We start from the raw sequence: 26,763 nt of genomic DNA, 5'->3' as shown, positions 1-26,763 counted from the left end.
AAACATTTCCTTGTGGTCAGAATTTTAGTTACACACTCAGTACACATGAAACTGCATGCAGTAGTTTATGGGCATTTAGTTTGCAATTGGATTGGTTTTGCTTCTGCTTTCATGGCAGGATAATCGGTACTCCTAAGATGGCCATTTCCTGAAGATAAGCTTGGTGCTAGTCATCTTACTCTCTGATTGCAAGTCCTCATTGCTGTAGTCTCTGTGAAGTCCGTACTTAAACTTTATGGGCTATGGAATTGTTAACATGCACACAGAAGGGAAAAGGACAGAGAAGTCAGGCAGGAGTGGAGGGTGCCCAAGCAAGACGTATCAATAGTTTCAGCACCTTTAGTGCCTCCAGTCTGCTACAGAAAAGCACATTTTTCTCAACCTGTTGAATGGAAGAAGCATAAGTGAAACTATAAAATGCAACTGTTATTCCAGTGGGTGCAAAGGCATCAGTACAAGCCTGTATAAAGTAGGCCACAATTGGATGTATTTACTTTGTCCTGTTGATATGGATCCAGTTTTAAATTACTGTAAAAAAATGGCTGTGTTTAATAACAGTGGTAGATTTATCTGAGATATTGTGAAAACACACCTTTACAACTGTGGTGTTTTGTGTGTGTGTGTGTGTGTGTGTGAAGACATCTGAAGTGGAGTTTTGGTTCTGCTTTCACAGCAAATTTGTAACCAGTATACTTCAAAACCAGAACAATAAAAAAATGGCTGTTTATTCAATGTTGTCTAGTTAGGTAAGTTTGAAAAAAAAGATGTCATTGTATAAAGAGTGCAGAATATTCCACAGACCTGAATAGTGATGTTGATCTAAAACTGCTTATTTTGAATAACTTCTCTTTTTAAGTGTTTGCATACACTAGTGCTCTTGGAACAGATTCTTGCTTGACCAAAGTACTCCTATTCAGTTTTGTGGCATGGCTTATATCTATTCAGCATAAAATTTTGTTAGGTGTAAAAATGATATGGCATTGATAAGTCTTCTTGTTCATTGGGGTTCACGAGAGCTGCCATTCTGATTTGTTTTCATGAAAATAGTCTTAATTCTTACAGGTAACTTCACCTGTGCCTCTAGTACCTAGGGAATTCACTTCTAAACAGTTAAAGCTTTCACTGGTTATGTAGAAGTGGAACTATCAGTAAACTAGAGGAAAAAAATGGCACACCCTAACCTACTAGATTAATTCATACGTTGGATAGTCTAGTGGATAGTGTCCCTGCCTGTGGCAGGGGTGATGGAACCAGATGATATTTAAGGTCTTTTTCAACTTAAACCATTCTATGATACTATTGAAATAAGCAGACCAATTACACTTTACCTGGAAGTTCCACCATTCTGCAAAATAGCTTTTGTTTGCCATTATTAGTGCACAGTTGTCCCATTTATACACTGAAGTCTTTAGGCCAGGGCACTGCTAATGTGTGCATTTAAGCAAATTTCAAATACTTAGAACTGTAGTGTCGTCATGTACTTCACAGAATAAATTTGGAAGGAAAAAAAGGAAATTATTTCCTTCTTCTTATATTGTTTCTTGTCTTAAATCTGCTAAAATATAAGCATTTTTAACAATACATGAAATGAATAGGTATTTCCAGTTTTTTAAATTTGTAAATGCAACAGTTGTTACTGAACAAATAGGATCTTCCCCAGTTTTTTTATTCCCCCTCTTGCATCTAAGCCACAAAAAGGTGAGTACATTAAAAAAGTACTAGATGCCTGGAGTAAGGACACCTTTTTAATAAGCCTAATAACGGAGAGGAGATTGTACACTGCTTAATTTTTGTGATTAGAGTTTAAAATGTGGGATCTGAACTCAAGATTTTTGCATTGAATTGTTCATTTCAGGCATGCAGGGGAGAAAGTGGCTCTTTCCATCCTCATCTGGAGCTGGTGCAGAATAGAATTACCATAAACACATAGCTTTCCAACCTCCTCAGCTTCTCTAAGAGCAGTGATTCCTCATGGTCCGTGTCCATAGCTTCAGCAGAAATTGTGGGTTTAACAAGGTAATTAAACTTCCATGATGTTTAATCACTGAAGTGTAAATACAGGTTCCTACAGATGATCCTGAATTCAGTCCCCCATAAATATGGAGGTAATAACATATTTTTCTGGATGAAAAGAGCTCTTTTTTTCAGAAATAAGAAATGGCCTGGAGCAGCTAGAATCCTGTGCCATGGACTCTGGAATTGAAGTCAGGTGTTGGTATTTCCTCTTTCCCTCATTTTAGTTCAAGCCCAAGGTAAGGGATTACAGTTTACTCTCTATTTGTATTTATCTCAATAAGCTACCTTTAAAACCCGGTGTAACTGTGGGAGACGGGAAACATGAAACAAATTTGACAGTTCATTTCTCATTTGTAAGGATGCACAGAATTTGCAGTGGGGAAGAGAGAGAGGCAGGTTTACTGGAGTGTGCTAGGAGATGGTACACTAGAGATTACAGTGTTGAAATGCAATTTACAGATTGCAAGCTTTACAGAAAAGGTAATTCTGGAAGGACTGGCGTAGGGCCTATAATGGCAGTCCTCTCACAGAAAGCCAAGCTTCCTGCACAACTTATTTTTCTATTTGTGGCAGAGGAAAGGGGCAGTCCATTTACAACTGAATTCATACAAGGAAACTTGAAATTGTATGTGTTCTTTCAGTCTATAGTTTTATTAGGTGCATACTTTTAAATCTTTTTTGTCAGTGAAAAGGTTCTATCTGGTGACAAGTGTTTATATTTCTTATGGCTGCCTTGTAAAGATTCAAAAATGTACAGTAATGAATTTCTTAGCATGGAATAAGGAGTAAGATTTCTACAACTGGTAAAGATTTTGATGTGAGCTGGTTTTTAAAATCTTATAACAGATTAGTCACTTAAATAAAACCTTCCTTGCCTTTAAGCAGTGTCACTGATTTTTCTTACCAGTGATGTGGGAAGTATTGGATCATCATTTTACATGTCCTAGTAGCCAGTGGAAACGTTATTAATAGAGGCCATTTAATACATCCGGCTATCTGAAATAATACATTGGATCTTGACATCTCAAGAGGAACAAGGGTTGGAGCTTTATGAAAAGTCATATGAGAAAATATTTCAGTAATGAGACACCATCTTTGTGAAGGCTGTATAGTACTTTCAGTATATGCAAAGAACATGCTACTATTCCATATAGAAAGGGGTTTAAGAAAAATACAACACAAAACACATGCATGAAAATGACCTCAAGATATACCAAAAACTAAAGCTTTCAGTCACCTGAAAACCTGGAAGTTGGAGTTGGTTTTGTGTTTCTTTAACTGAAATATTCTTTCAATATTTTGAAGCACACCAGTTTGACAATAAAGAAGAAAAATCAGGAGCAAGTTTAAAATCAGTACTTACTCGTAAATCAGAACTGAAAGGGACTGCTTCCAATGTTTATACTTAAAATCCTTTTAGTAGTTCCAGTTAAAATTCTGCATCTCAAATAGTATCAAATAGTTTCCAAAATCAGTATTTTGGTTTAAGGTTCATCTAAAGAGTGAATGTAATCTGACAAACTAAAGTTGCTACCATGGGAAATAGCCCTGGGGATGAATTTTAGAAGCTTGAGAAATCTTTGCTTTCATTTGAAAGACTAAACTTTATTAAACTGAATTACCTACCAAAAAAGGCTTGTCAAGTGAATGTTACTTTAAAAAAAAAAAAAATAAAAGCGGTTAGAAGCAAAATACAGGTATCAAATGCTTAGTAGACTTCATCACATAAAATACATGCACTCTGATATTAGCCAGTAACAGCTGTTGTAAGAGGTTACATTAATTATAGTAATTGATTTCTGAATATAACTAAGACAGATGGTATAGTAAAAAAGCAATGCTTAACTGTCCCTATGCTATCTAAAACAGCAGCAAGAAGTGACAGTTGCTCTGCTTTGTCTGAAACCCAACTACATAAAATGGGATTAGTCAGGCTTATCTAATAACAACCCTTAAAGCCATGAATTAAGAGTCCTAATGTGGCTCCTCTCTTGAGGAGTGAGTGAGTGACTCCACAGAAACCTGTTGCCTTGGAACAGGAGTTGTGGTCACAACTCAAGCCACTATTGTTTCATTTTGGTTTGGGTTTGTTCATATACAGAAAAAAAAGTTAGGCTTTCAAAATAATGAACCAGTACTTTCAGTATGCAAAGTACTCACAATTGTAACTCATGGCAGTTGGATACCAGTCTACTACTATTATCTATGATCATCCTTCCTTAGTCTGTGGCCCTTGCTCTGGCCATTCCTACTCATCAGTTCAACATAGGTTTCAAAGTACTTACTGTCTTATGAAAGTCACATTCAAGATGGTACCTCATCTCAGCAAGAGAAATACACAGTTGTACAACTCTGATTCTCCTGTTCACTTGAAAAGCGAAAGCAATGGAAGTCCTGACCTACCTTATCAGGAAAGATCATAATTGTAATGCCTTGTTCAATGCATAGAATGCACCCTTTCAAGTCCTATACAGAGCTCTCCTTTGAATGTGCTCATAAACTAACAGTAGTTACATCTCTAGGTACCAAGTGCAGCATGGTGTTTCTTCGTTTGCCTTCTGATAGCTTGAGAAAGTCTTTGAGGTTGATGCACAAACTTTATGCCATTAGACAGTAGTAGGTTGATACTGCATGTTGCCTGCAGAAGAATAAGACTAACATTAGCAGCCTAAAGTCAGTAAAGTTAATTAACTGGTTGTCACACAAATTGCTGGAAAACTGTTAGATGGAAGTGAGGAAGAGGTCTGGGACCTGTATGCATTCACTGTATAAAAGTTCTAAACACTAGCAGGAAAATACTTTATACCTACAGTGAGCATAAATAGCAGTACACAAATGAAGTACTAAAATACTTTAATAACAGGAGCATTTCTTATGATATCTAATTCATTAAAATGAAAAATATCAGAACAATATGTGGAGCTGGCAACTATAAACATTTCAAAACTAAAAGTTTGTTTTTTCATGGAAAAGATGAAAAGGGACCTGTAACACCAAAACCCACAGCAACTGATACCAGAACAGAAAGGCAAAAGTCCAAAAAAATTATTCCAGTAGACAACCTACAAACCAGCAGGGACAGAGCGCACTGCATGCACCTACACATGCAGTAGAACTGGACCAAACTGCCTAGTGGAAGCACTACACATCACTGCTTAAAGCTTCAGTCAAACATTTGAAACTGGTGTAATTTTTCCTGAAAAGTTACAGCCATCAACATTGTACAACAATCAATATCCTACCCCTATATTTGTTGCTAAAATAGGACATAGTGTTCAGGATTTAACTTTAACAAAAGGAATACTTCCAGTGTAATGGGTGAAGATATTCATGTCACAATAGAGATATCAGTGAAGATAATAGGCATTTACTTGGTTCAGTGAACTGACACTTAAAGTGATGTTTAGAAACTTACTTCCCATCCATTTAGGTACAATTGCTCTGTTTAAAAATGCTAGCAGTGCAGGTATCAGTTGCTCTTACTGTGATAGCTAGTCTTAACTGCTGAGACAATGCTAGGGATGGAAAAGAAAGGCTGTAAAATTAGACAGCTGAGGGTAATAGTTTGTTCTGTCATGCTTTGTGATCTTCATTAGTAATCAGTGAGAACTGAGGTTGAGTGACAAAGACATTAGTACCAGTAGTTTTCTGATCTGGGTGAGAAAAGCTGCTGTTTGAACAGAAGCCCAACTTCTATGCAGACACACAAGGTTTCACTAATCCACAATGTAGAGGTGAAATTTTCCAACTGCACAATGATCTGCTGTGGCAGAGACAGCCGCAGTGAATCTAAGGGAAGAACCCCATGGTTCTGCATAATACTTTAAAGAGCATGAGTTAATAAGGGTTTCTCTCTCCAAACAGCAGGTTTTCTCCCCACAGATGCATGCAGGTGTAGACAAGGTAAATGAATAACTACTTTACCTGGTTGATATTATCTTCAGTTACGAATGAGAGAAACTGTCATATCACTAACAGATGGGAGATATTAGGAGTGAGATTTAGTGAACTTTCAATGGATAGGATCATTAACTTAATATAAGATTTAACCTATCTAGAAATGGTCCCACTGGTAAAAATCGAACTTTTTGAATTATGAAGGATTTTAAGCCCTTGCCTCTTCGTAAATAGAAGTTCTTAATGCTAGCCCTCTCTAGTGGATTTTAGGTGCTTGACATCAAGCATTCTAGAGAGAGGAAGTAGTTTTGGGAATTGCCCTGTGACAAGACTTCTGACCTTTGGTTTTTACTGTGTTAATATCTAATTCAGAATGACATAACCTTTACAAACAGAGCAGCCTACCCCCTCATGGTAGTTGTGTGTACCACCAAGGTGTTGTTTAAGAAGCTTCTGCAGCCTCTAAATTTTTGAGTTATGGGCACATAGACTATCTGTTAATATAATGCTACACAGTAAAAGGATTTTCTTACAAATATGCAAGCACCAATGACAGTGTCAGTACAATGGAATTCCCTCTCCCCCTCCTCAGCCTGGACTGGCACCTCTTTTAGATGAAGGCAGGGAGGTACTCTTCTCACACAGGGTGAAGGTAGGCTCTTGCTGGGAAAATTCTGACTTCCACAGCAAGAAACCTGAAGACAAGAGGAGCTTTTGACAGGTTTTAGAAGCTTCAAGTCCAGCTGCAGATTTAATCTGCACAGGTGTCTTGAAGAAAGAAGGGCTCTGCTACATTACAGCTGAGAAAGTTCTGCAACTGTTTCTCATCCTGTGTTACAAGGACCACATAGCCTGCAATTGGTGGTGTCTGAGTGGGAGGTGACCTATTCCTAGTTGGGGGCCAGTATTTACCTCTCCTCTTGCGCAACGGCATCATCAAATGCTTGGGAGATATGCTGCAACTGGCAAATCCCTGAGGAGATCAGCTCCAACTCGCAGTCAAACTCTCTGGAAACAGAATGGTCATTACTAAAGATGAGACAGGACAGGCTGACACTACCCAAGCCTCTATCCCTAAAGTAATAACTCTCATTGCCTGCAGACTTAATCCAGAAAAATTTAGGGCTGTAGAAACCTTGCTTTTGATTCCACTCACCAACAGCTTCACATCTGCATTCATCCCCAAGAAAGCTATCTTCCAATTCAGATATTGGGTTCAGATTCACAAGGCTTGGGCTCAGCTTCTAGCTCTGACATTTCTTATGTGACTTTGACCAAAACAAAAACCTATGTTGCACATTATGAATTATTTCCCTAGCTCACAGCCTTTTATCTAAATTCGGTTACATCTTTGAGGCAAGAATCTCTCTACAAAGAGCTCAGCGTAAGTGCAGCTATTTCATGTATCTTTGCAATACAAATAGCAACTTTGGAAAAGTTAAAGATAAGTAGGAGTGAGTTGCATTGAGAGCATTTTTCTTTACCAGAAAGTCATTAACAAAGAATGAGGGTCTGTCTCTAGTGCCTGATGAGGACTGGTGCTGAATAACATGGTGTAAACTTAACCAGTGAGAAAGGGATTTAAAAAAATTCTTGTCACAGCACAAAGTTAAGTTTCATATTTCAGCTTTATGCAGTGCTCAGTCCCTGTCTGTACAGGATCTGTAACTACTTTCCTAATTATTCAAACAGCACAGCCTTTCAGGGGAACAAGACAGCAACCTTCATCTCCTGCCCTACACAATGCTCTAATCACAGGAATAAAAAAAAAAAGGAAAAAAAAAAGTTTACAAACGAATGTGGCTCACATGTTTCTGCTGGCAGACACAGGTGATGAATAAGGACTCTTCAGTGCTGCTGCTCTTCTTGATCTCCGGAGAGAGACAGCATCTTTACCAAACCAGGATGAGAAACCCCTTCGTTCTCTATGTTCTGACACCCATGCTGGCCCAAGCAAGGCTCTTTTGTTGGATCTTGTGCTGCCTTTGGAATTGGCTGCTGGAATAACACTCTTCTTATGGCAAGGGCTTCGAGGTGTAGTGCTTCTTTTCTTGGTAGAACAACTTCTGCTGATGGATTCAACTGGAAAGGTCACCATTGAGTCTACTGGACTTTGGCAAGACTTCTGTATTTTCTGAAAGCAGCATTAGACATGTTATGCTAAACAATCTCAGCCTGGAGTAGAATAGCAAGGAACATTTGAGCTGAATCCCTAGCTTTTATTCTCAAATCAGGTTTAGTCTAGCATAAATGGTCTCAACCCTCTGTACCCATTTGCACTGGAAGAGTTATTTGCTCCCACAGTCCTTGGAACTTGTCAAGGACTTCAGATGGCACTGGAACAGAGCTCCTGCTGCTCTTATGCAGGAAAGAGGCAGGTGCCCTAGCATATACTAGAGGCACTTAAAAAAAAACCACAGAGGTCTCCACCAAAGGAAAGTGCAAGCTCAAGTTTACTACCCTGCTACCATCTAGCAGATTTTGTCAGTCCAAATTTAGATTGACTAGAATGAAGAACATGCTAATAAATAGTATGGGTGCAGGAAAAGGAGTGCAAGCAATGCCAGTCTCTACCCACTTTCCTCTTTGTGAAGGCTGCTCTGCCATACATGATGCCATACAGGAGGGGAAAAGCATTAATTAGCAATAAATGTTTTGATGAAATGCATCTCATACGTTTTGTTTTTTCCTTCCTCCTTGTTCTGCCAGATGCATGATTTGCCTGCCTGTACTTTAGCAAGGGTATTAAAGATTTTACTAGTTAGTAGCTATGAGTAGCAACAGTGTGCGAGTGTGTGGACAGTCTCTGGAATACAGCATTCTGTACAAAGTATAGAAATCGTAGTACTGAAGTTGAAGCAAAACCTAAACTGTTATCTACACCCCACTGCAAAGGCAGACTACCTGGGACACTGTTCCAAAAGCATTTTTTGCTGTTCTTTTAATACTCTAAAGAGATTGGCACTTCTGTCTTGCTCTCAGTTTTCCAAGTAGAGGTCTTAGGAACATTCAGCTGTACCTGCTTTAATGGTACTCGCTTCCGTAAAGACATGCAGATGGAATTGAGAGAAGTGAAGGAAGCCCTTCTCTTGAATTTGTCAGGTACAGGACTCTCATTCTCATCGAAGTCAGCTAGGAGCTGGTGTTTTCGCCAGGCCATCGTTGCCTTTACATTTTGGAGCACAGATGCCATCTTGTTCCAGTTCTTGGTCGGCCTTATTTCTAAAACAATCAGAACGACACCAACAGCAAGGGACAGAGCAGCGTTAAAAAGGAGAAATTGAAACTGTTGGAAAATATATTGTTCCTGAAGCAGTACATTCAAAGCTGAGCAGACTTTTTACTCGGAGGCTTGAAGGAGGGCAGCGCTGATGTCTACAGCTACTCGGGTCTATGCACACCCATGACAAGAACTGATGCAAGCTGCAGTCCGGCCGCACCGCCCAAAGGGCGCAGAGCGGGGCTCTCTCACCGAGCACCGCCGACCGCGTCCTCCCGGCCGTGTCCCGCGCTCTGCCCCGACCCGCGGCTCCGTTCCCCGCGCTCGCTGCCGACAGCTCCGCGCCCCGGGAGCTGGCACAGGGCGGCCCCGCCCTTTTCTCGCCAGGGCCGGTTAAAGAGCCAGTCCAGCGCCGGTAGAAGAACCAGGGCCGGTTGAAGAGGAACCGGCGCCGGCTGAAGAGGAACCGGCGCCGGCTGAAGAGGAACCAGGGCCGGCTGAAGAAGAACCAGGGCCCGCCCGCCGGCCGCTGCTCGAGGAATACTCACCGACACGACCGCCACGGCCCCGGCACCGCCGCGTTTGAACGACGCCCCACCCACCGCGGCCCCGCGCCCATTGGCTGTGCCCCGCACTCGCAGGGGCCGTAACGCCCCTGACGCCTGCGCCGTGGGAGTGGCGGGAGGAGCAGGCGTGGCGTCACAAAGTGGGCCGGGCTCTTCAGCGCTGCCGGGGCGCGGGGCGGGGTTCGGGCGCTGAGGTGCGGAGCGGGGGTGAGCGGCGCGGGAGGTGCGGGAAGCTGGGTGCGTGCTTAGCCCGGCCCCGAGAGCGGAGCTGGTAACCTGGTGCCTTGCGGTGGGTTACTTGTGTCCGCTGCCACTGCCCGGTGGTCTTCTGACCTGCCAGCCCCGTGGTTAGAGCCCAGTGACTGGATGTCCTGCTTGAACCGACGGATGGAGCACTTTATGTGGCCTGTTACTTTCAACAGGGACTGTGCCTTAATCTATGGAAGGCAGGGCACTGCCTCAAACAATTGCCACGGAACAGACCCCCCAGAAGGATAAAAAAAGTCATTTGCACTGGTTTTGCACCAACAGCGCCGTTCAGATGTGAGCAGCCCAAAGCGCTGGATACTTTTAAGGCGCTATGCATAAGGCCACAAAACATCATCAATTACAGGTGATGCTAAACAAAGGTATCTGCAGGCTGTGGCTGCTCTGTCTGCAGTTGGTGCCATTTCACTGCTTAGCTAGACTGAAGGCCAGAAAGTTAAAAGATGTGTCTTGTGCTTGTTCCCTGTTTGGTTATGTTTGGTTTTGTTGTTTGTGGGGTTTGTTTTTGTTTTTTGTTTAGGTTAACTATAGTTTACACCCAAGAGCTTGTTTGACCCTGGTATCTTAAGTACAGAAGCAAAGAAAGGGTTGTTATTTTGAATGTGAAGAAGTAAACTTTCAACCATTTGCTTGGAAGCCTGTTCTGTTGGGAATGGCAAGAAATCTACCCACAGCTTTCTTCATCTAGGTTTGGCTCAGCACTCAGAAGTGAAAAACTCTCTTCTCAATGGAAGATGATTGTGAACCTGAGCATAGCTCCTGGGCTCATTTACCTGATGTCTGTTTGAGGCACATCTTCCACTGGTTAGATGACAGAGACAGATCTCGGGCTGCCTTGGTGTGTAAGAAATGGAGTTGGGCCATGTACTCAGGATCCCTCTGGAGAAGAAGAATCATCACATTCTATGGCCGACAGTCAAGAGCACGGACACTGGAGTTTCAAAGTGCGCTGTGGTATGTCAAGAAATTTGGCAAGTATTTGGAGCACCTCGAGATCAAATTATCAAATCCTTACAATAGTGCCTTTACCCGGAAATTTCAAGTGACTATGAGAGGTCTTCTTTCACATCTGGGTAAGTGTAACAGTCGCCTAGTGTCCCTGAGCATCAAGTACCTGGAATTAGACTGCTTGAGCTGGAAAAATACGGTCAGGGCTCAGTTTATCAAGAACTTAGCTACCTTCCTGAAAAGAATGAGCAAACAGCTTGATTATCTCAACTTAAAAGGAGCAAGAGTAACTGTGGAAGAAGGCTGTGATCTTCTAAATTCTCTGAGCTGCGTGACAAATAAAAGCTTTGTCTCTGAAATCAATATTGAGGATTACTTCAGTCTCCACCTTCCTGTCTACAGCAGCACCTTGTTCCACCAGACTATGTCCAAGTTCCACAGCCTGGTCATCCTGACTTTTAATTATAACTGCATCTCTGATGAGCTGCTGGACATCCTTCAAGAGCACAGCGCACATTCCCTGTGCACCTTGAATATCAAATGTCATATCCGTGACCCACATGGACAAGTAGTCTTGGGAATGTCGTGGGCAAACCTGGCTAAGAGAGCCCCAAAACTGAAAGTGAACTTCTTCTTTGAAAGAGTGATGAAGAACGATCACCTAGCCAAGATCCTGCTAGTGGAGATCCCAGTAAGGAGCATCAGTCTACGGAGCTGCTATTTCAGTAACCCAGACTGGACAATGAGACCTACCCTCACCAACCTCCTTCCAGCCTATTGGTGTGTTCTGCAGGTAAGGGAAGCAATAATGACACCTTACTGCAGAGTCACAAAGCTGAGCAAAGTAATCATATGGGCTCTCTGCATGACAGCAGTCATCAGTAGGAATTCCTGACCTCTGTTTTTTTTCAGAGGGTAATTTTCATAAGTGAATCATTCTGGTGCTCCAGCTATAGTCTAGTTCAGGTAGTCATCCTTGTCCAGTTACAACCCCATTATGCTAGTCTTTGCTGTCAGGCTGATGTCAGGTTGCCCTCAAAAAGCTAAACCATGAGAAGTACAGGTGGTTGTAGTATCAGCTGTGAGAAAAAAGAACCTTTCAGGCAGGAAAATGTCATTCTTGTAAGAGCCTTAGGCTATTCTGGTTAGACACCTTCATGTTTGGTAACTGATAAGTTTGTAATCCTTTCATATTTTTCTGAATCCCACCCTTTTGCAGGGAAATGTGCATATGAGGAAAATAGTCTCTACAACTTGTTTGCTTGCAGTGCTGTAGCCTGCAGCAACCTACACTGATGGCTTTGCTCCATTTTGGCAGTGCACAAATGTCTTACAGCACACGGAAATTAACTGGTGTCCGTGTGAAAGTACCAAGGATGTGTCCCCAAAGGTGTACAACACCTGACCCATATAAATGAGCATCAGGTCTTTGTATGCCTGAGGGAAGCACGTGGTCTTATACCCAACTGTTGCTGATAGCATTGTAGAGTTTCCAGTAAACACAGAGATCTGTAAAGCTTTCTAGGAACTGTTTTTCAATCTGCTGTCATAGCTGGGATAATTTCCAATATGTCAAATCAGATCATGGTGTGAGCTGTCGGTGCAGCATTTTCTAATGGTAATAGAAGTTGTCTATGCCCTAGGACCATATGTAATGCACACGGGAACCCCCATCTTAACAGGAGAGTGAAGATTATTGTAGCATATATTGTTGTCATAATACAAAACTGATTCTCTGCAGTCAGGGTACAAAATTGATCTGATGACAGTCACACGAGTTCATACAATTGGGAAACTTATTTATTGAACTCTCTGGCTGTGCTCACAAGCTCTGTTCTGCAGTACTAACCATGTTCATTCTTTTTCAAGAAATTGACACTGGAATTAAACAATGTGCATGAGCTGCTGGATGATGAGCTGCTGCAGCTCATCTTAACATCCAAGAGGCTGTTATTCCTGAAAGTCTGGGCATTTCTAAGTGTCACCTTTATCGAGAGGCTGCTACAAAACCGTGCGGAAAGGAAATGCATTTTGACTACCATAAAGGTAAGACTTTGTGCTTCAGAACTCCCGTTCCCTTCCTCTCTGCTATACCCAGAGAAAGGTGAGGTTCTGCTTACAGAAAGGCCACTTAGAGAAATGTTAACGTAACTACCTCTACCGTATTATGTTTTAGCATTATCGTCTGCGAACCACTCACAGCAATGGGGCTTTCCAGTGTACTTTACCATGTACAGAATACCATAGAAGTTTAATTAACAAGCCCCCAAAATTTCACAAGGCCTTCCTAGACTGAGGCTCCCTCTATTGCTACTAGTTCAAGCTAGGGATTCTCAATCACCCTGGTCCAGTGTTTATGCCTATTCTTACATCAAGGCAGGTGGGTTGAGTCCCACTAAACTGCAAAAAGATCTAAACACATCTCACATCAACAATGCTGTGTTGAGCTAGAGCCAGACCACAACTGTAGCTGGTGTAAACCATGCTGTCATGCTACTTCGTGTGCTAGATTCTGAATTCTGTAGATCCTCACAGACCAGTGCAGATCCCAGGGATGCTTCAGTTCCAGGGGTAAAAGGAACCTTGCTTTTCCCAAAATGTCTTTGGCAGATGATGTTTGCAGTCAGTTTGGAGTGAAAACAGAGTAAAACCTCAAGATTTAAGTCAAACCCAAGGAATCTGGCATCTCTAGATTCTTCATTAGTCACAAAGGCTTCTTGTCATGAGCTTTAATGAGCTTAGCCTGCTCCATATACCTGAGACATGATTGTCATGCATGCAGGTCAGGATTTACACAGCCCGACCAGAGAGCAGTGAGGAGGATCAACGGTTGTGCGATATTTACAGGAAGTTCAAATACCTGATTGATTCGGAGCTTAATTATTTTGTCATCACCTACCCACTGGTGTAAACCACAGGGAGAGAGAAGAACCCAGTGACATCTGCAAGCAATGAATGGATCCTTTGGAGGGTGTTAGTAAGGAATTTGAATCTTGGCAGTAGTGCCTCTGAAAGGAAGATATCATTACAGCGAGAGAGAGGCAAGGGACAATTTTACACTCCATCCATTAAAACGTTGGACTTGGGAACTGGCTTCCTGTGTCTCCAGCATCATTTATTCTTGCCCCTGCTTTATTTTTCCTTGCCAGAACCAAAGGAAGCAGTGAGCCCTTTTTCACCCTTACAGGCATCTCAAGTGAGTATAAGGCCATCCTCGTTTTTTTCAGTAGTTCTCATTGCAGAGCATCAAACCGCTTACCAATGAAGCCCATTTCATTGTTTCCATTTTACAAATATGGAAACTGAGAAATGATTAGTCCAAACTCAGCCTTGGCTTATCTTGACTCAGGTGTAGTCAGATGCACTATCCAGTGTATCACCAATCCCTACAACTTGTTAAGTTTGATATACAGCCTGTGCCTCCTTAACAGCAGATATTAAGAACAAAACATACACATGGCTACAAAACTCCATGGTTACTCCCACTCACCCAGTTTCCAACAAGTGACTTATGAGGAGACTCCTGTTCTAGCTTCCACAGTTTCTACACTTTTCAATGCCAAAAATACCACTGGTTGCACACACGATAAATAACATGGCAGAAGGGACATTGATTCTGGGATTTTATTACCAAGTGGGAGATTTCATCAGGTGCTCTAGAGCATAGATAGATAGCTGTAAAACAGAGAGCTGTAAGTACTAGATGTGTTTTAATTATCTTGCACAACTAGAACCAGGACAGCATTGAGCCAAACCAATAAATCTGGAGGTTTGTCAATAAAATTTCAGCAGGAAATGACTCACTGGAGAACACACAATCTCCCAGTGTGATGGCTTCAGAAGTTGTTAATGTTAACAGACTCCCTCATTTGCATGCAGAGCACTTCGTCGATATACAATGTATTCTCCTTCACCTGGATCTCCTCCTCCAAGGAAAGCTGTTGTCGGCTCAGAGCTTTCAGCTCTGTCTCAGCCTCTCCTAGTGCATCCTGTAACCTAACAGGGAAAACAGGACAGACATTACTTGAAAATACAGTGATAGTTTTTTTTTCATATGGGATAAGAATTCTGAGGAATTGGAAAAAAAAAGAAAAGATGGAAGAGGCTTCACAGAGAGATATGCAGCTTCTTTTAAAGTGTCCTGCCCTTCCCAGCCTTTCAGGGAGAGTAGCTGGGATCCGATTTACTTTGACTCATTAACATAGTAATCTATACCACAGATTTTCTCTTTTGCCTATTTCCACTTGCCTTTGAATATTTCTTGTAATTTCTTCAACTTCACTTATCAGCCTGTATTGCACTGTGTCATAACAGAATTCCACATTGGGGCGATGGTTTCTTGCTTCCAAGCGGGTTTGAGCCACTTTAACAGGTCCTTCTTTATCAGCAATTGCTTGCTTTAAGGCTGCAATGTTCTTCTCCTGTGAGGCAGTCTCATCCATCACCTTAACAAATCCAACAGAAGGAAGTGCTGCACACTGGCTCTTACAATGGTTAAAGTTGTCAACATCTTTAATAGTTAGTTATAGTAATAAAATTATAACACTCATTATGTTAAAATGTTATTTCATCAAAGGATATTTTACAAAGGTCAGACAGGATTATGATTCCTTTATTTGAGAGCAGGTGACACATTTCTGAGTGAATATGCTCAGCAATTATTTTTTAATATTAACACTCAGTTTTCATGTATCAAATACCGAGCACATTGACCCTGATTTTATAAGTTATTATCCTCTTATATTACAATCATGAAAATTCTGTAGGATCCCCATGTAACTAAAAATCACAAGAGAAATCCTGACTTTACTGATGTCTATAGCAACACCTACATCATGTGATTCCAGAAATTCATCTCTCTAGCAGTGTGCACAGAGCTGAGAAAATGTAAGACAACATTTTTTGAGGGTGTGTGAAGTGGCAGGGGCTATCATTATTGCGAAGGTAAAATTCTTAAAGCAAAGTAGCTCAAGCCAATGGATTGAGAAGACTGGCAGATAATCCAAGCCCATGGTCTCTACTTTATCACTAACCCCACCGCTTACCATTGCAAGGAGTGTCTCTAGCTTGTGCTTGGCATCCTTGACTTCCTTCACCCTATTTCTAAACGCAGCATTCACCATCTCACATTGCTTGTGTACGTCATTCGCTGTCTGTGAGAGGATGCCATCAATAAGCACCCTTAATGCCAAAGAATTGTTTCGCTGCTTGTCAGCCTTTTCAACATTTATATTTGAGAAATCTATCCAGTCTTCAGGGCTAACAAAACTGAAAGAGATTCAAAATAAAAGGTCATCGAACGGCACCATCAAACCCTTGGCAACTTCATAAATCTATAGTTACTCCACAAACCTGAGAACAAAGCAATTCTATTAACTGTATATCCCAGCTAGTGCTAGTTGTGCTGGGAATTCTACAGATACAAAATAAATGTTGCAAGCATCTCAGAACGAAGTAGACAAGGGTAGGATGGAAATGAACTTGCTAAAGTCACACTGCAACTTTGTACCTTTCCCTGATAAAGTAATATGATGTTGTGGGGGAAACATAGATTATAAACAATATTTCTTAGAACAACTTTCATTAAGCAATCTGTTGTTAATAATATTATTCAGATGTTACTATTAATCAAAGGTAATTATTGACACAGAACGTTCACTTATTCTCTCACACCATTCACTTATAATACGTGGTTGGAGCAATAGCTGGGAAGCCAACCCCCAGCTGTATCCCAAGATTAGAGGGTCATACTTGTGCACCAGTGGCTCACAGGCAGGTGTCTGGAAAGTTCTTCAGAGGGTTCCTTGTTTTATTGGATGGATATATAAAGCTGTAATTGTAATTTGCATAAAACAGCCAAGACCATTCTGCCTGTAGCCTGAGTTATCCAACTTGTCATTGATGCACGCTAACACACTAGCAGCAAGAGCGGTCAGTCTCCTTGTGTTCCGAGTTTGTCAGTTCTTGTAGAGGCCGTAGTGTCCTTGTGAGAGTGTCTCTTGCACACTGCCTTCTCAGTATGTTTCCTCAGCCAATTTTTCTGTGGTAGCTATTTCTCTATCTAAACCATTCACACTAACTGGCCCACAAAGAAGGGGCGCATTTGACAGGTTAGTGACTGAGTTAGAAACTGACTCTACATCCTGGGTGTCCCAGTCCAGCGTTCTCCCCATTAGGACACCCTGGGAGAGGAGAGGAAGCTAGATTAGGAAATATATTCTGGGTTTAAGTAATGTGTGAACTTTTCCTTAGTTTTGAGCCTCAAAAACTGTTAGTGAACTGCAGTTCACTGGGAACATGACTATTGTGGTTTATTTCAGACATGTTACACAGATACTAAAGGGATGGACAGAAGTATAAAAAAACCCCAATCTACAACAGACAGATGATGGACAGATATAGTCTGTTTTACACAAATAATCTTGCTATTTACGGAGACAGCTCATACTGGCTGTATAGTTACTTTCTGTTAATTGAACTAAATAACCACTTACTTTCCTTCTATTCTCGCTGCATTATTCATGTATCTGGTATCAGGAGTGTTGTTTGTCAAGCTAGTACAGTAGTCATCAATCATCAAAGCTGTGAACTTGTCCTTCAGATCCATTTCCAGGTTATATTTTGCTGAACGGTTTAGTCTAGAAGGAGAAACAACCAGACTCTAAGCCAAAGTGTAGGCACTTACATGTTTCCATAACATGCATGCATATATGCATTAAGTAATACAAACGCTGTTATGGAATTCTTAATGTACAAAGTGTTAGTTGCAAAGTCCCAAAATAAGAGCATGAGGCTGCCTCTATATACATTGGTGGTACAATTCCAATTGGAATTAAAAGCACAGGACTGTATCATGAGAAGACCAGGTGCCCTGTGCAAGTACTTTGAGTTCTAACAAACAGAACATCTCAACATTACTGATTAAATGGTATGAATTAGGACTGTCCTCCTTGTAACTGGTTAGCACTGAAGGTAACTTCGGACCTGTGCTCAGCCTGACCCTACAACTTCTCAGGAATATGACTGGCCTACTTTTCAGCTTATCAGTGTTCAGTTACACACTTTGCACCTGATTTGCTCATCAGTTTGTTCCAGCGTACGTCCAAGCAAAGCAATAACCCCCTGGAGGATTTCAACTTCCTTCACCAGTTCCTGTTCCACTTCATCATGCACCAAGTCAATCCCAACTCTCCTCTGCCTAAACAAAAAGAGGAAAACCCATCAGCCCTTGTTGAAATGCCTGCAGCTAACAGAAGATGATGAAGCCCAGCTTTCCAAACTGAAGACTTTTTCTTGCCACATAGAAGTTTTTCCTTTATGACCTGGGTTCCCCAGTGTTACAATAAATCAGACTGTTACTCCACTGTCCTTAATTTACAGCCTCTTCTATTACTTGTTAAAAGTTGATTACCTAGATTTTTTTTTTTTTCTCTCTCTGAATGCTTTTCTTCTAATTATCATCTCACCTGTTCAGGAGACATTTTTGGGCAATGACAAGTGGCTCTTTGCAGCTCTCCAATGATTTCTCCAGGCGAGTCTTGAATGTTAACAGTAACTCTGTCTCATGCACAACTTCTTCAAGTTTGTTACTTAATTCTTGCTTCCAGAATTTTATTTCTTCCCGTCTCTGCTCTGCAGAATGAAAATTGTAAACAGGTTTTAATACAAGCCCATCTCTACATGTGAGACCACTGCGGGTCAGATCTTAGATATGACTAAAAATAGACTTATTCCATAGTGGAGTGGATGTAATGCTGTAGGCTGATGTGTGGACAGTTTTGCAACCCCGTGTCAGGAATTTTGGTTGCAATAGCCTTCTGTGTGGTTTATCTGTGTTACAAAATAAAAAGTCTGCCTCAAAATATTTCATAAAATATTTTTAGTTTTTCCATGAAATCAAAGAGCATGACAATGACATATACTCCTATTCACTAGCAACTGATTTTCTAAGTCTTGCAGCTCAACGTTATCTTGACATTTGCAGAATACCTGGGATTACCTAGTTTCTTGTTGACATCACTTTGGGTTTTCTGAGTTGTCTTTTCTATTTCATCCAGCAGCCTCTGACTCTCAGCTATCATGCGCTCTGATCTTGATTTCAGAGACTCTGTACTGGCACACTGCATCCTGGCTGCAGTGTCCCATTCTGAGGGATGAAATTTGGGTGGAGCTTGCAACAGTCTGTCCATTGTTTTGTAGAAAGTTTCTGGAAATAACACGGGTCAGTTCTTGGAATGTAGAACCTGAAAACAGGAATAGCATTACCTTTGGCTGCAGAAACAAGAAGGGGGAAAGGCAGTTACATAAAGGTGAGAAAAATTCTTGCCTTTTTCACCTACAGAATGCACAGGTATGAAAAGAAAAGACTTCTTGCACAGGGCCCCTCAAGACTTTGCTAAGGTGCAGGAGGAAAAGTTTGGAATGGGAGAATTAAGAAACAGAAGAATTTGAGAATGGAAGCTAGGAGGAGAGGGTTGGAAGTGGAACTAACAGGAAAAGATGGGCTGTCTGCCATAGGAGGGAGAAGTGAAAGAAAAGGAGGCGTAAACAGACAATCACAGGAAATTGATAAAAAGTGAACAAATACAGAAGATAATCTCCCACAGTTTGGAGAATTAAACACCTTTTATGAATATGGCTAGAGAGGTGAATGAACTTTAGGTTGTAAAAAAGAAATGTAATGGTCATTGGCGGGGGGGGAAGCTGAAGGGGGAAATACAGCAGGTAAATGAAGAAATGGAAAAGTCTAGGGAGGGCTGAAGCAGAACAAAGCATACTGGGAACATGGGTTTAATGCAGAGTGAAAACAATGCCCCAGATCTATGCAAAGTCACAACAGTTTGATTATCAGTTTTCCTATTCTTGCACTATGTTCCCTCAGTGCACCTGAGACAATTTCTCACCCCAGCTCACAGCTGCTCTTCAGCAACACACAGCTTTACACACACTTTAGCAGTTAACATCTTAAGATTCACCCTTAAAACAGTCCCCTTTCTTCCTCATGAACTTCTTGGCTGACATCACTCCCAGGGTCAAACCCTGGCTAAGTGCCATGTCTTCAACTTCCTTTCATGGGGAGGGGTTTCCTCCCAGCTGTCTTCCAGCCTCTATCTCCACAGCAGCAGCGCATGGTTTCTTTTTAAATGTGCCACTAAATATCCCAGGAAGTGACCCAGTGCAGCAGGGAAGGCAACAAAGCGGTTGTCATGGGAGCAGCAGCGCTGCCTCCAGCAACCTCCTGTTACTGCCTGTGGTGGGAGAAGTGCCAGCACACAGCAGCCAGTGATGCTTCCTTTCACCCATTCCTGGTTAAGATCTGTGTGGTAATAAAAATGTGTTCTTTGTACATTAGCTGAGATGGTTCCCGCAGCTTCAGACAGCAATTTTTAATCAATTTAGTAGAGAAGTGCATTAAGATTGTGAAAGCAAATGTGTAAATCCCTAGCTGTCTAAAATGTCAGTCATAAAATATCCGTAGTAGTATGCGCCATCTTTGTGGCAACTATATCCTTTCCTGGACAAAAGAGATTGGGAGCCAGCCAGAAGAAATGAAGGAGGCAAAAGAGCATTACATCAGATGGAACAGTTATGCCCCCTCTGAATATCTCTGACGTAGTTCAGATGAGAACACGGTTTCTCAGAGTTCCCAGCAAGGTCCAAAGAGACTGCAAACTGAGAAGGAAGCAAGTAGCATTGCCCAGAAGAAGTTGACCTGGTCCAAGACAGAAAAGTGGGAAGTAACTGCAATTGCTGCCTGTAAATACAGTGAAGTGACAGCTAGAAAGCTGCTCATGATCTTCAATTTAACAGGAGCTAAATTCAATGATCATTAAAACTGGTAACTACAGTGCCTCTCGTTCCAGCTGCCCTGGAAACAGAAATCTGCACATACTCCAGAGGAGCAAAAGAAGTTGTTTTTTTTTTAACTGAAGAGACACTGTCTTACAGCAAAATGCAGGCATTTCAGAGTTAGCCAAAGAAAAATACAGGCTTCAGAACACAGGGTTGACATTACTCTGGGATGAGAAAGACCTAGATATTCAAGAAGCAGCAGAGGATAGGGTGTAAGACAAGCAAGGAAAATGAAAAACATACACTGATTGATACAGGAGGATGGAAAGCTGTAGTCACAGACGTTCAGCATGCTTCTGATTCACAAGGTGAAGCAAGACTAGGACTAGGCTGAACACTGATCAGAATCAATTACATAGACCACTTCTGAGACAGACCTGTAAATCAGTTTATATGGTATATATATGGTATATATGTATTATATGGTTATTTCTATATATAATATTTATATGTATATCAGTTTTATCAGTATATATATTATACTACACACGTGTAGTACACAACTATTTGTACAAGAGAGCAATACTTCCATGGACTGTCTCTTGGTTTGTACATTCTGCCTGCCGTTGGTCCAGGTAACACTTCCCGCTCTCTTTCTCCCCAGGAGGTATTTCCTAACGAATTATTAATATGCTAAGACAAGTTGCTGAAAGCAGTAATTTTTGTCACACTAACAGCTGGAGCAGGATCTGCAGCCATTTCCATGATAACTGCAAGATTTCTAATGACTTAAGTAGATCTGAACTTGGAGCTAGTTTGAACCAAGGTTTACTTCTGCCACCATGAGTACAGAGTATGCATCAGACTGCATATTAGTTTGTCTTCCACAAAGTTTTAATACCTGTATGTACTCTCTGTAACATTCCAAGGCTTTAAAAGCAACGTGAGCAAATTAAAGACGGGTGACAGAACGACTCATAATAAACTGAGAATGATGAGCAGTGGCTGGCAGTGGTTGAAAACAATGAACATTTTGTTTCTGAAACCGTGCTCGGTCACTCTGAAAGCTGAGCAATCGCCAGTGTCGTTCCTGTGAGACCCACAGACCTGCACGCAGCTGTGTTCTGAAAACCCAGTATCTGGTGCTGTCCTGACCCACCCCGTGAGCGATACCATCATACAGTAATTCATTTGTAGTGACCAGCCCTAAAGCTATTCTTCATTGTTAGCTTACCATAACAAAGATACTTTCTTTTAAAGTGTTAATACCAAATTTACAACTGGGTTTTACAACCGCTCCTTCAACATGAATTACACAGCATGCGGAAGGTTTGTTCTTACCTCACATGGCTTTCAGGGGCTAAATCACTGCAGACTCCCTGAGGCTGGCAGCGGCGCTGCCCGCCAGGCAGCAGCAGACCCAACCGGTAGCCGGGGCAGCGCAGAGGGGAATGGCACCGGTACCGCCCGGCGGCAGCCACCGGCCCCTGCCCCGGCCCCGGCCCCGCCCCAGCCGCCAGCAGCCAATCAGCGGCCGCCGCAGCCGTCCGGCGCTCTCCTCGGTAACGGTCGCAGCGCCATCCCCATCGGGAGAGCGGGGCCAGGGTGAGCGCGCGCTACCGGCGGGGAGGCGGCTGAAGCCCTCATCCCGGAAAAACACTGCGGAGGAGTGCAGTTAACCGGCATTGATGAGGCTGGAATCTAAACGAGGCACCGCGGTCCTTATTGGAGGCATTAAAATCATCCACAGATAGTCCCATTCTTCAGAGGATTAAACGGCCGTCCATCCAAACTGCTGTGACAGCGGGTTGAAGTGGGAGAGCTCACTAGCTTGAGCTGATACTGCAGCATCAACTGCTCGCTTGCAATGTTTCTGAAATGGTAAAGCAGACTGCATAACAGGTCTCAATTCCAGTGTTCACTGCGGTCTGGAATAATCCTTTATGAAGAAAGACTGAGAGAGCCAGGCTTGTTGAGCCTGGGGAGACCTTAGGGCAGCTCCCCGTACTTAGAACAGGAGTGTGTAAGACAGAGACAAACTTTATAGCAGGACCTGTCGTGGTAGGACAAGGGGTAACAGTTTTAAGTAAGAGAGGGTAGATTGAGATTAGATAAAAGGAAGAATTTTTTTACGAGGGTGGTGAGACACTGGCACAGGTTGCCCAGAGGGGCGGTAAATGCCACATCCCTGGAGACACTCCAGGCCAGGCTGCGTGTACTGAGTAACCTGATCTAGTTCAAGATGTCCCTGCTCATTGCAGGGGGGTGGACTAGATGGCCTTTCCTCTAGTTGGAAGGGACTAGAGGTCCCCTCAGACCTAAACTATCTATCTGTGATTCGATGTCAGTTCCCCAGAGGCTTTATCTAGACCCAGAGTTACTTTAGTGGAACCAAAAGTGACTTTTAAATGTACCTTACATAAAGCAATGCCAACTTTTATTTTGGACATTTTGAAACTATCTCTGCAAATCAGGCCAGGTTTAAATTAATGACAGAGGTGGAACCATATGGGCTATTGTTATACCTAATTACATGTATCCAAGAGTTTTGCACTGGTTCAAGCATACACCTTATTGGAAATGTCACACAAAGGGAAATGTGTTGAAAGGTGTCCATACAATTGTACTTCCAAGGAGGACTTCCCTGCTTTGGGAAGCTGTACACAAACATCATTTTAAAAAGTGGGTGTCCTGCTGTCCTTTATGTCTCTGCTGAGATTATTTTGAAAATCTTGCACAGAACGAACTGATGTGGCCTTTAAAAGTTGGATCCAGATGCAATAAATCACCTTAGTACTGAATTTTGATACAGTGCAGAAACATTAGAAAAGCCAGGAAACAGTCCATCTATGTAAAACATATACTATACTGACTTAACATGTTGTTCACTCTATCATTCATGCTGAACACATTTGCTGTCATAAACACACACTCTCTTGGCATTTTTTTTTTCTCCTTAAATGCAAAAAAATCCAGCAGGGACAAACATTACATACTTTAATGTCAATATAATCATACGATCTCATAGTCAAGGTTAAAATTTTGTCATAGCACCATCTCCTTCATCTTCTTACATGCAAACCACCAGCAGTTAACTCAACTTACAGTCTTCTGCTACCCTGCAATTAGTTTGCTGGCAAGCACCAGGTATCTTAACCATCACCTCTCTAAAGTGGGAAGACTTAAAAAAAAAACCCAACAACCTGTAAAATAGCTTCTGGTTAGCTGTGACAGCAAATTAAGTCATAGAAAAGATGTAACACACACCCCTGCTCCACTAGTGAATTGGCAATAATGTCACTGTTTGCAATATGCTAGTAGGCCTGAACTGGCCAACCACTTACATGTGTCTTTAACATTCACATGACAGGAAAATCACCCATGATCTGGGACTATGAAGGAATGTGATGTTGTCGTGGTTTAAACCCAGTCAGGCAATTCGTTCACTCACTTCCCCCCACCTTCCCTCCCCCTACTCCCGGAGGGACAGAGAGGAGAATCGAAAAAGAATGCAACTCCCGCAGGTTGAGATAAGAACAGTTTAGTAACTAAGGTATAACACAAATCACTACTGCTACTACCAATAATAATAATGATAAAGGAAATAACAAGGGAAGAGAATACATCACCTCACCACCAGCCGACCGATAACTCGCCCCCCCAGCCCGACCAAGCACTGACCGATACCTCCTCCAACCCTGCAGTCTCCCAGCCCTTCCGGCTAACTCCCAGTTACATCCTGGGCATGACGTGCTGTGGTATGGAATACCTCTTTGGTCAGTTTGGGTCAGGTGTCCTGTCTCTGCTTCCTCCTGGCTTCCCCTCCTCCCTGGCAGAGCATGAGGCTCACAAAGTCCTTGGCCAAACCAAAACATCGCTATCAGCTCTGTTCCCAGGCCGAAAGTCAAAACACTGCACTGCACCAGCTACCAAGAAGGAGAAACATGACTGCTACTGCTGAACCCAGGACAGATGTATAAAGCAGTATTTCTCCTCTTATAGCTATGATGGAACATAGCTCTGCTAGTCAATTGAAAGTATTCTGCTGTAAGAATGCAAATATGTGTATCCCATGTGCCAGTTGTGGATAGATTTCTGATCATGCTTACTTTAATCATCTCTCCAAAACACAAGTACAGTGTGTTTATCCTTAAGGTTGCATTTCATGGAGCAACAGGAGCATGTCATAATTCCTTCTCACAATTATGGTCATTCAAGACAAAGCCAAAACCTTAAGTCATATGACAAATATGAACAGCCCACCCAACCTCTGTCCACATGGACTAAAGATGGGAGATTAATGATACCAAGGATCCTGTTAGTTTGACCTAGTATCTTTCAGATACTAAGTCTTTCAAGCTGTTTTCATAGTGGCATAGCAACAGCTTAGCTACCCTTCAAACAGAACTTGATGATCCAGACCTTCACATTAAGTTATGATTTACCTTGGTAAATTTTGGGGGTTTGTTTTTGTTTTCTCTCCTGAGACTGCTAACAGAAGTGGTTACTTCACTCAGGGTTTCTTAAGTAAACGTCACTAGAAAGGGAGGATGAACTAAAATCCTATTCCACATGGAATTAAACTTACGTACTTTTAAAACTGAAATTCAGAGCACACAGCATCACGACTAGAATAAAAAACTTCTGAGGAAAAGCTCTAGTTTCTTTTCACCAAGTTTACTTTGTTACCTGTCATTCTAAAGACAAATTAAAAAACCTTCATTCTAAAGAGAAGCAGTAAATCTGGAGAGCATTTGACATTTTATTAGAAATGGTCATCAATACAGAGCCAAAGTAATCTTTATAAATATCTACAAAAAGCACAAATGCAGGTTAATAAACATTTTCTAGCATGAGCAGAGGGCTCATGGCTTTCAGTTTTTACTTTCTATGAGCCTGCTCTTAGGGTAGAAATACTTGTAAAAAGCTGCTTTTTTGTTCTGAAGTATGCTTTTTTAGGTTTTAACATTCATTATGAAAACAAAACTCTGCTGATTTATCAAAGAAAAAAACAGAAAGGGTGACACATGACCTTTTTGTTCAGTAAATCTGGGATAATCCTAATGCACTGTAGTTTTAACACTGATTTAACCAAAAAGGGAAATTAGTCCAAGGCATTTCAAAACTCCCACCCTTCATACTTTCTCGGCATGTTGCCTGTCCACCTCTGAGTCAGCACGAGGACTGAGCAAGTCATCAAGACTTAATTCCCGTGCACACTGGAGAGTTGCTTTCCCCCAGAGTCTAGGCCAAAGCACATTACAGTCTTGCTTCTGAGTGTTCAGAGGATTTTGTACCTTGTTACACCTCCACCCCCCCACCCCCCCCCCCCGTAATTCTAAATCATGCAAACACACTCTTATACACAGAAGAGCCCAGCTGTTGTTGCCCTTCATAACCAGGAAATAAATCCAGTACTGCAAGCAGATGTTTTAGCAAGCCTTTAAGCAAATCACTTTAGATTTGACCATTACAGACAAATGCTGTTCTGTAACATGGTAGTTATCCATCACCCCAGTCAGCAGGCAAGAGGCTATGTTCTTGTTCGGCTTTAAGAGTACAGAACAATGCCTGTTTGATGTGTACATGTACTTATGCTATAGTGGGGGTTAGGGTTGGAGGAGAGGCAATAACACCCTAGCAGTTGAGTACTCTTGGAATTTTCATCTGCTATTTATTTTGTGCCATGCTTAACAGAGAAGTGCAATTGAAGATGCTATTTTCTGGAGTTTTACCTGAATTTTAAGAGCAGCAGTAACTTCGTAGCAGTTACTGTCACTGCATAAGACTGTGTCGCAGCCTAACAGAGACAGGGACAGCAATTTAGCTTCCTGTGACCTTTAACAAATATTAAAAATCCAACCCTCTGGTAGCACCAGAGTTACTTTTCCCTGTGTTTTTTGCCTTTTAAAAATGTATTTCTGTATTACTGACAAATAACACTGATGTGATGCAACACTTCAGGGCATTGCTCAGCAACACTTCAGTCAGCCACACAGCTGAATGTAAGCAAGAAATAAGTGTTCCATTTGCAAAATGCCACTCTTTCCGTTAGCA

The 26,763-nt window shown here is 41.9% G+C and overlaps 3 protein-coding genes and 2 long non-coding RNA genes across 9 annotated transcripts in view; 2 read left to right on the top strand and 3 right to left on the bottom strand.

Moving 5' to 3' along the window:
* Positions 1 to 1,727: 1,727 nt before the first annotated feature.
* Positions 1,728 to 9,764, bottom strand: PIMREG (PICALM interacting mitotic regulator). Its single transcript, XM_062615618.1, is given in 7 exon segments — positions 1,728 to 4,617; positions 4,620 to 4,654; positions 6,826 to 6,921; positions 7,722 to 8,047; positions 8,818 to 8,902; positions 8,904 to 9,135; positions 9,682 to 9,764. Coding segments are annotated over 6 exon segments (828 nt in total). The 5' UTR covers positions 9,107 to 9,135; positions 9,682 to 9,764; the 3' UTR covers positions 1,728 to 4,534.
* Positions 9,765 to 10,473: 709 nt separating this feature from the next.
* On the top strand, positions 10,474 to 14,032 carry FBXO39 (F-box protein 39). Of its 2 annotated transcripts, none has more exons than XM_062615598.1 (3): positions 10,474 to 11,707; positions 12,784 to 12,960; positions 13,697 to 14,032. In XM_062615598.1, exons 1-3 carry the CDS (start codon positions 10,694 to 10,696, stop codon positions 13,823 to 13,825), a joined length of 1,320 nt encoding a protein of 439 aa, XP_062471582.1. In that variant the 5' UTR covers positions 10,474 to 10,693; the 3' UTR covers positions 13,826 to 14,032. The 2 variants fall into 2 exon arrangements, with proteins under 2 accessions (XP_062471582.1, XP_062471583.1); XM_062615599.1 differs by lacking the exon at positions 13,697 to 14,032 and adding an exon at positions 13,091 to 13,687.
* Positions 14,033 to 14,505: 473 nt separating this feature from the next.
* Positions 14,506 to 22,121, bottom strand: TEKT1 (tektin 1). Of its 2 annotated transcripts, XM_062615600.1 has the most exons (8): positions 22,048 to 22,121; positions 18,914 to 19,157; positions 18,381 to 18,546; positions 17,984 to 18,112; positions 17,409 to 17,552; positions 15,960 to 16,182; positions 15,163 to 15,359; positions 14,506 to 14,910 (listed from the first exon to the last, which is right to left on the bottom strand). In XM_062615600.1, exons 2-8 carry the CDS (start codon positions 19,101 to 19,103, stop codon positions 14,751 to 14,753), a joined length of 1,209 nt encoding a protein of 402 aa, XP_062471584.1. In that variant the 5' UTR covers positions 19,104 to 19,157; positions 22,048 to 22,121; the 3' UTR covers positions 14,506 to 14,750. The 2 variants fall into 2 exon arrangements, with proteins under 2 accessions (XP_062471584.1, XP_062471586.1); XM_062615602.1 differs by lacking the exons at positions 17,984 to 18,112; positions 22,048 to 22,121 and having other exon boundaries at positions 18,914 to 19,455.
* LOC134162120 (uncharacterized) lies at positions 17,413 to 18,778 on the top strand. Its single transcript, XR_009964211.1, has 2 exons — positions 17,413 to 17,545; positions 17,854 to 18,778. It is a non-coding gene; the product is annotated as an uncharacterized LOC134162120 (long non-coding RNA).
* Positions 22,122 to 25,448: 3,327 nt separating the features above from the next.
* Positions 25,449 to 26,763, bottom strand: part of LOC134162117 (uncharacterized) — a 28,457-nt gene continuing 27,142 nt past the window's right edge. For all 3 annotated transcript variants that reach the window (XR_009964210.1, XR_009964208.1, XR_009964209.1), the window contains one exon: positions 25,449 to 25,979. This is a non-coding gene — a long non-coding RNA (uncharacterized LOC134162117). The remainder of the gene's footprint in view (positions 25,980 to 26,763) is intronic.

The sequence above is a fragment of the Pezoporus occidentalis genome, unplaced genomic scaffold (assembly GCF_034315485.1).
Source record: "Pezoporus occidentalis ecotype Australia unplaced genomic scaffold, CSIRO_AGI_Poc_V1 ctg183, whole genome shotgun sequence".
Lineage (NCBI taxonomy): Eukaryota > Metazoa > Chordata > Aves > Psittaciformes > Psittacidae > Pezoporus > Pezoporus occidentalis.
Note: the sequence above shows the minus strand (reverse complement) of the source record. Positions and strands in the feature narration are given on the sequence as shown.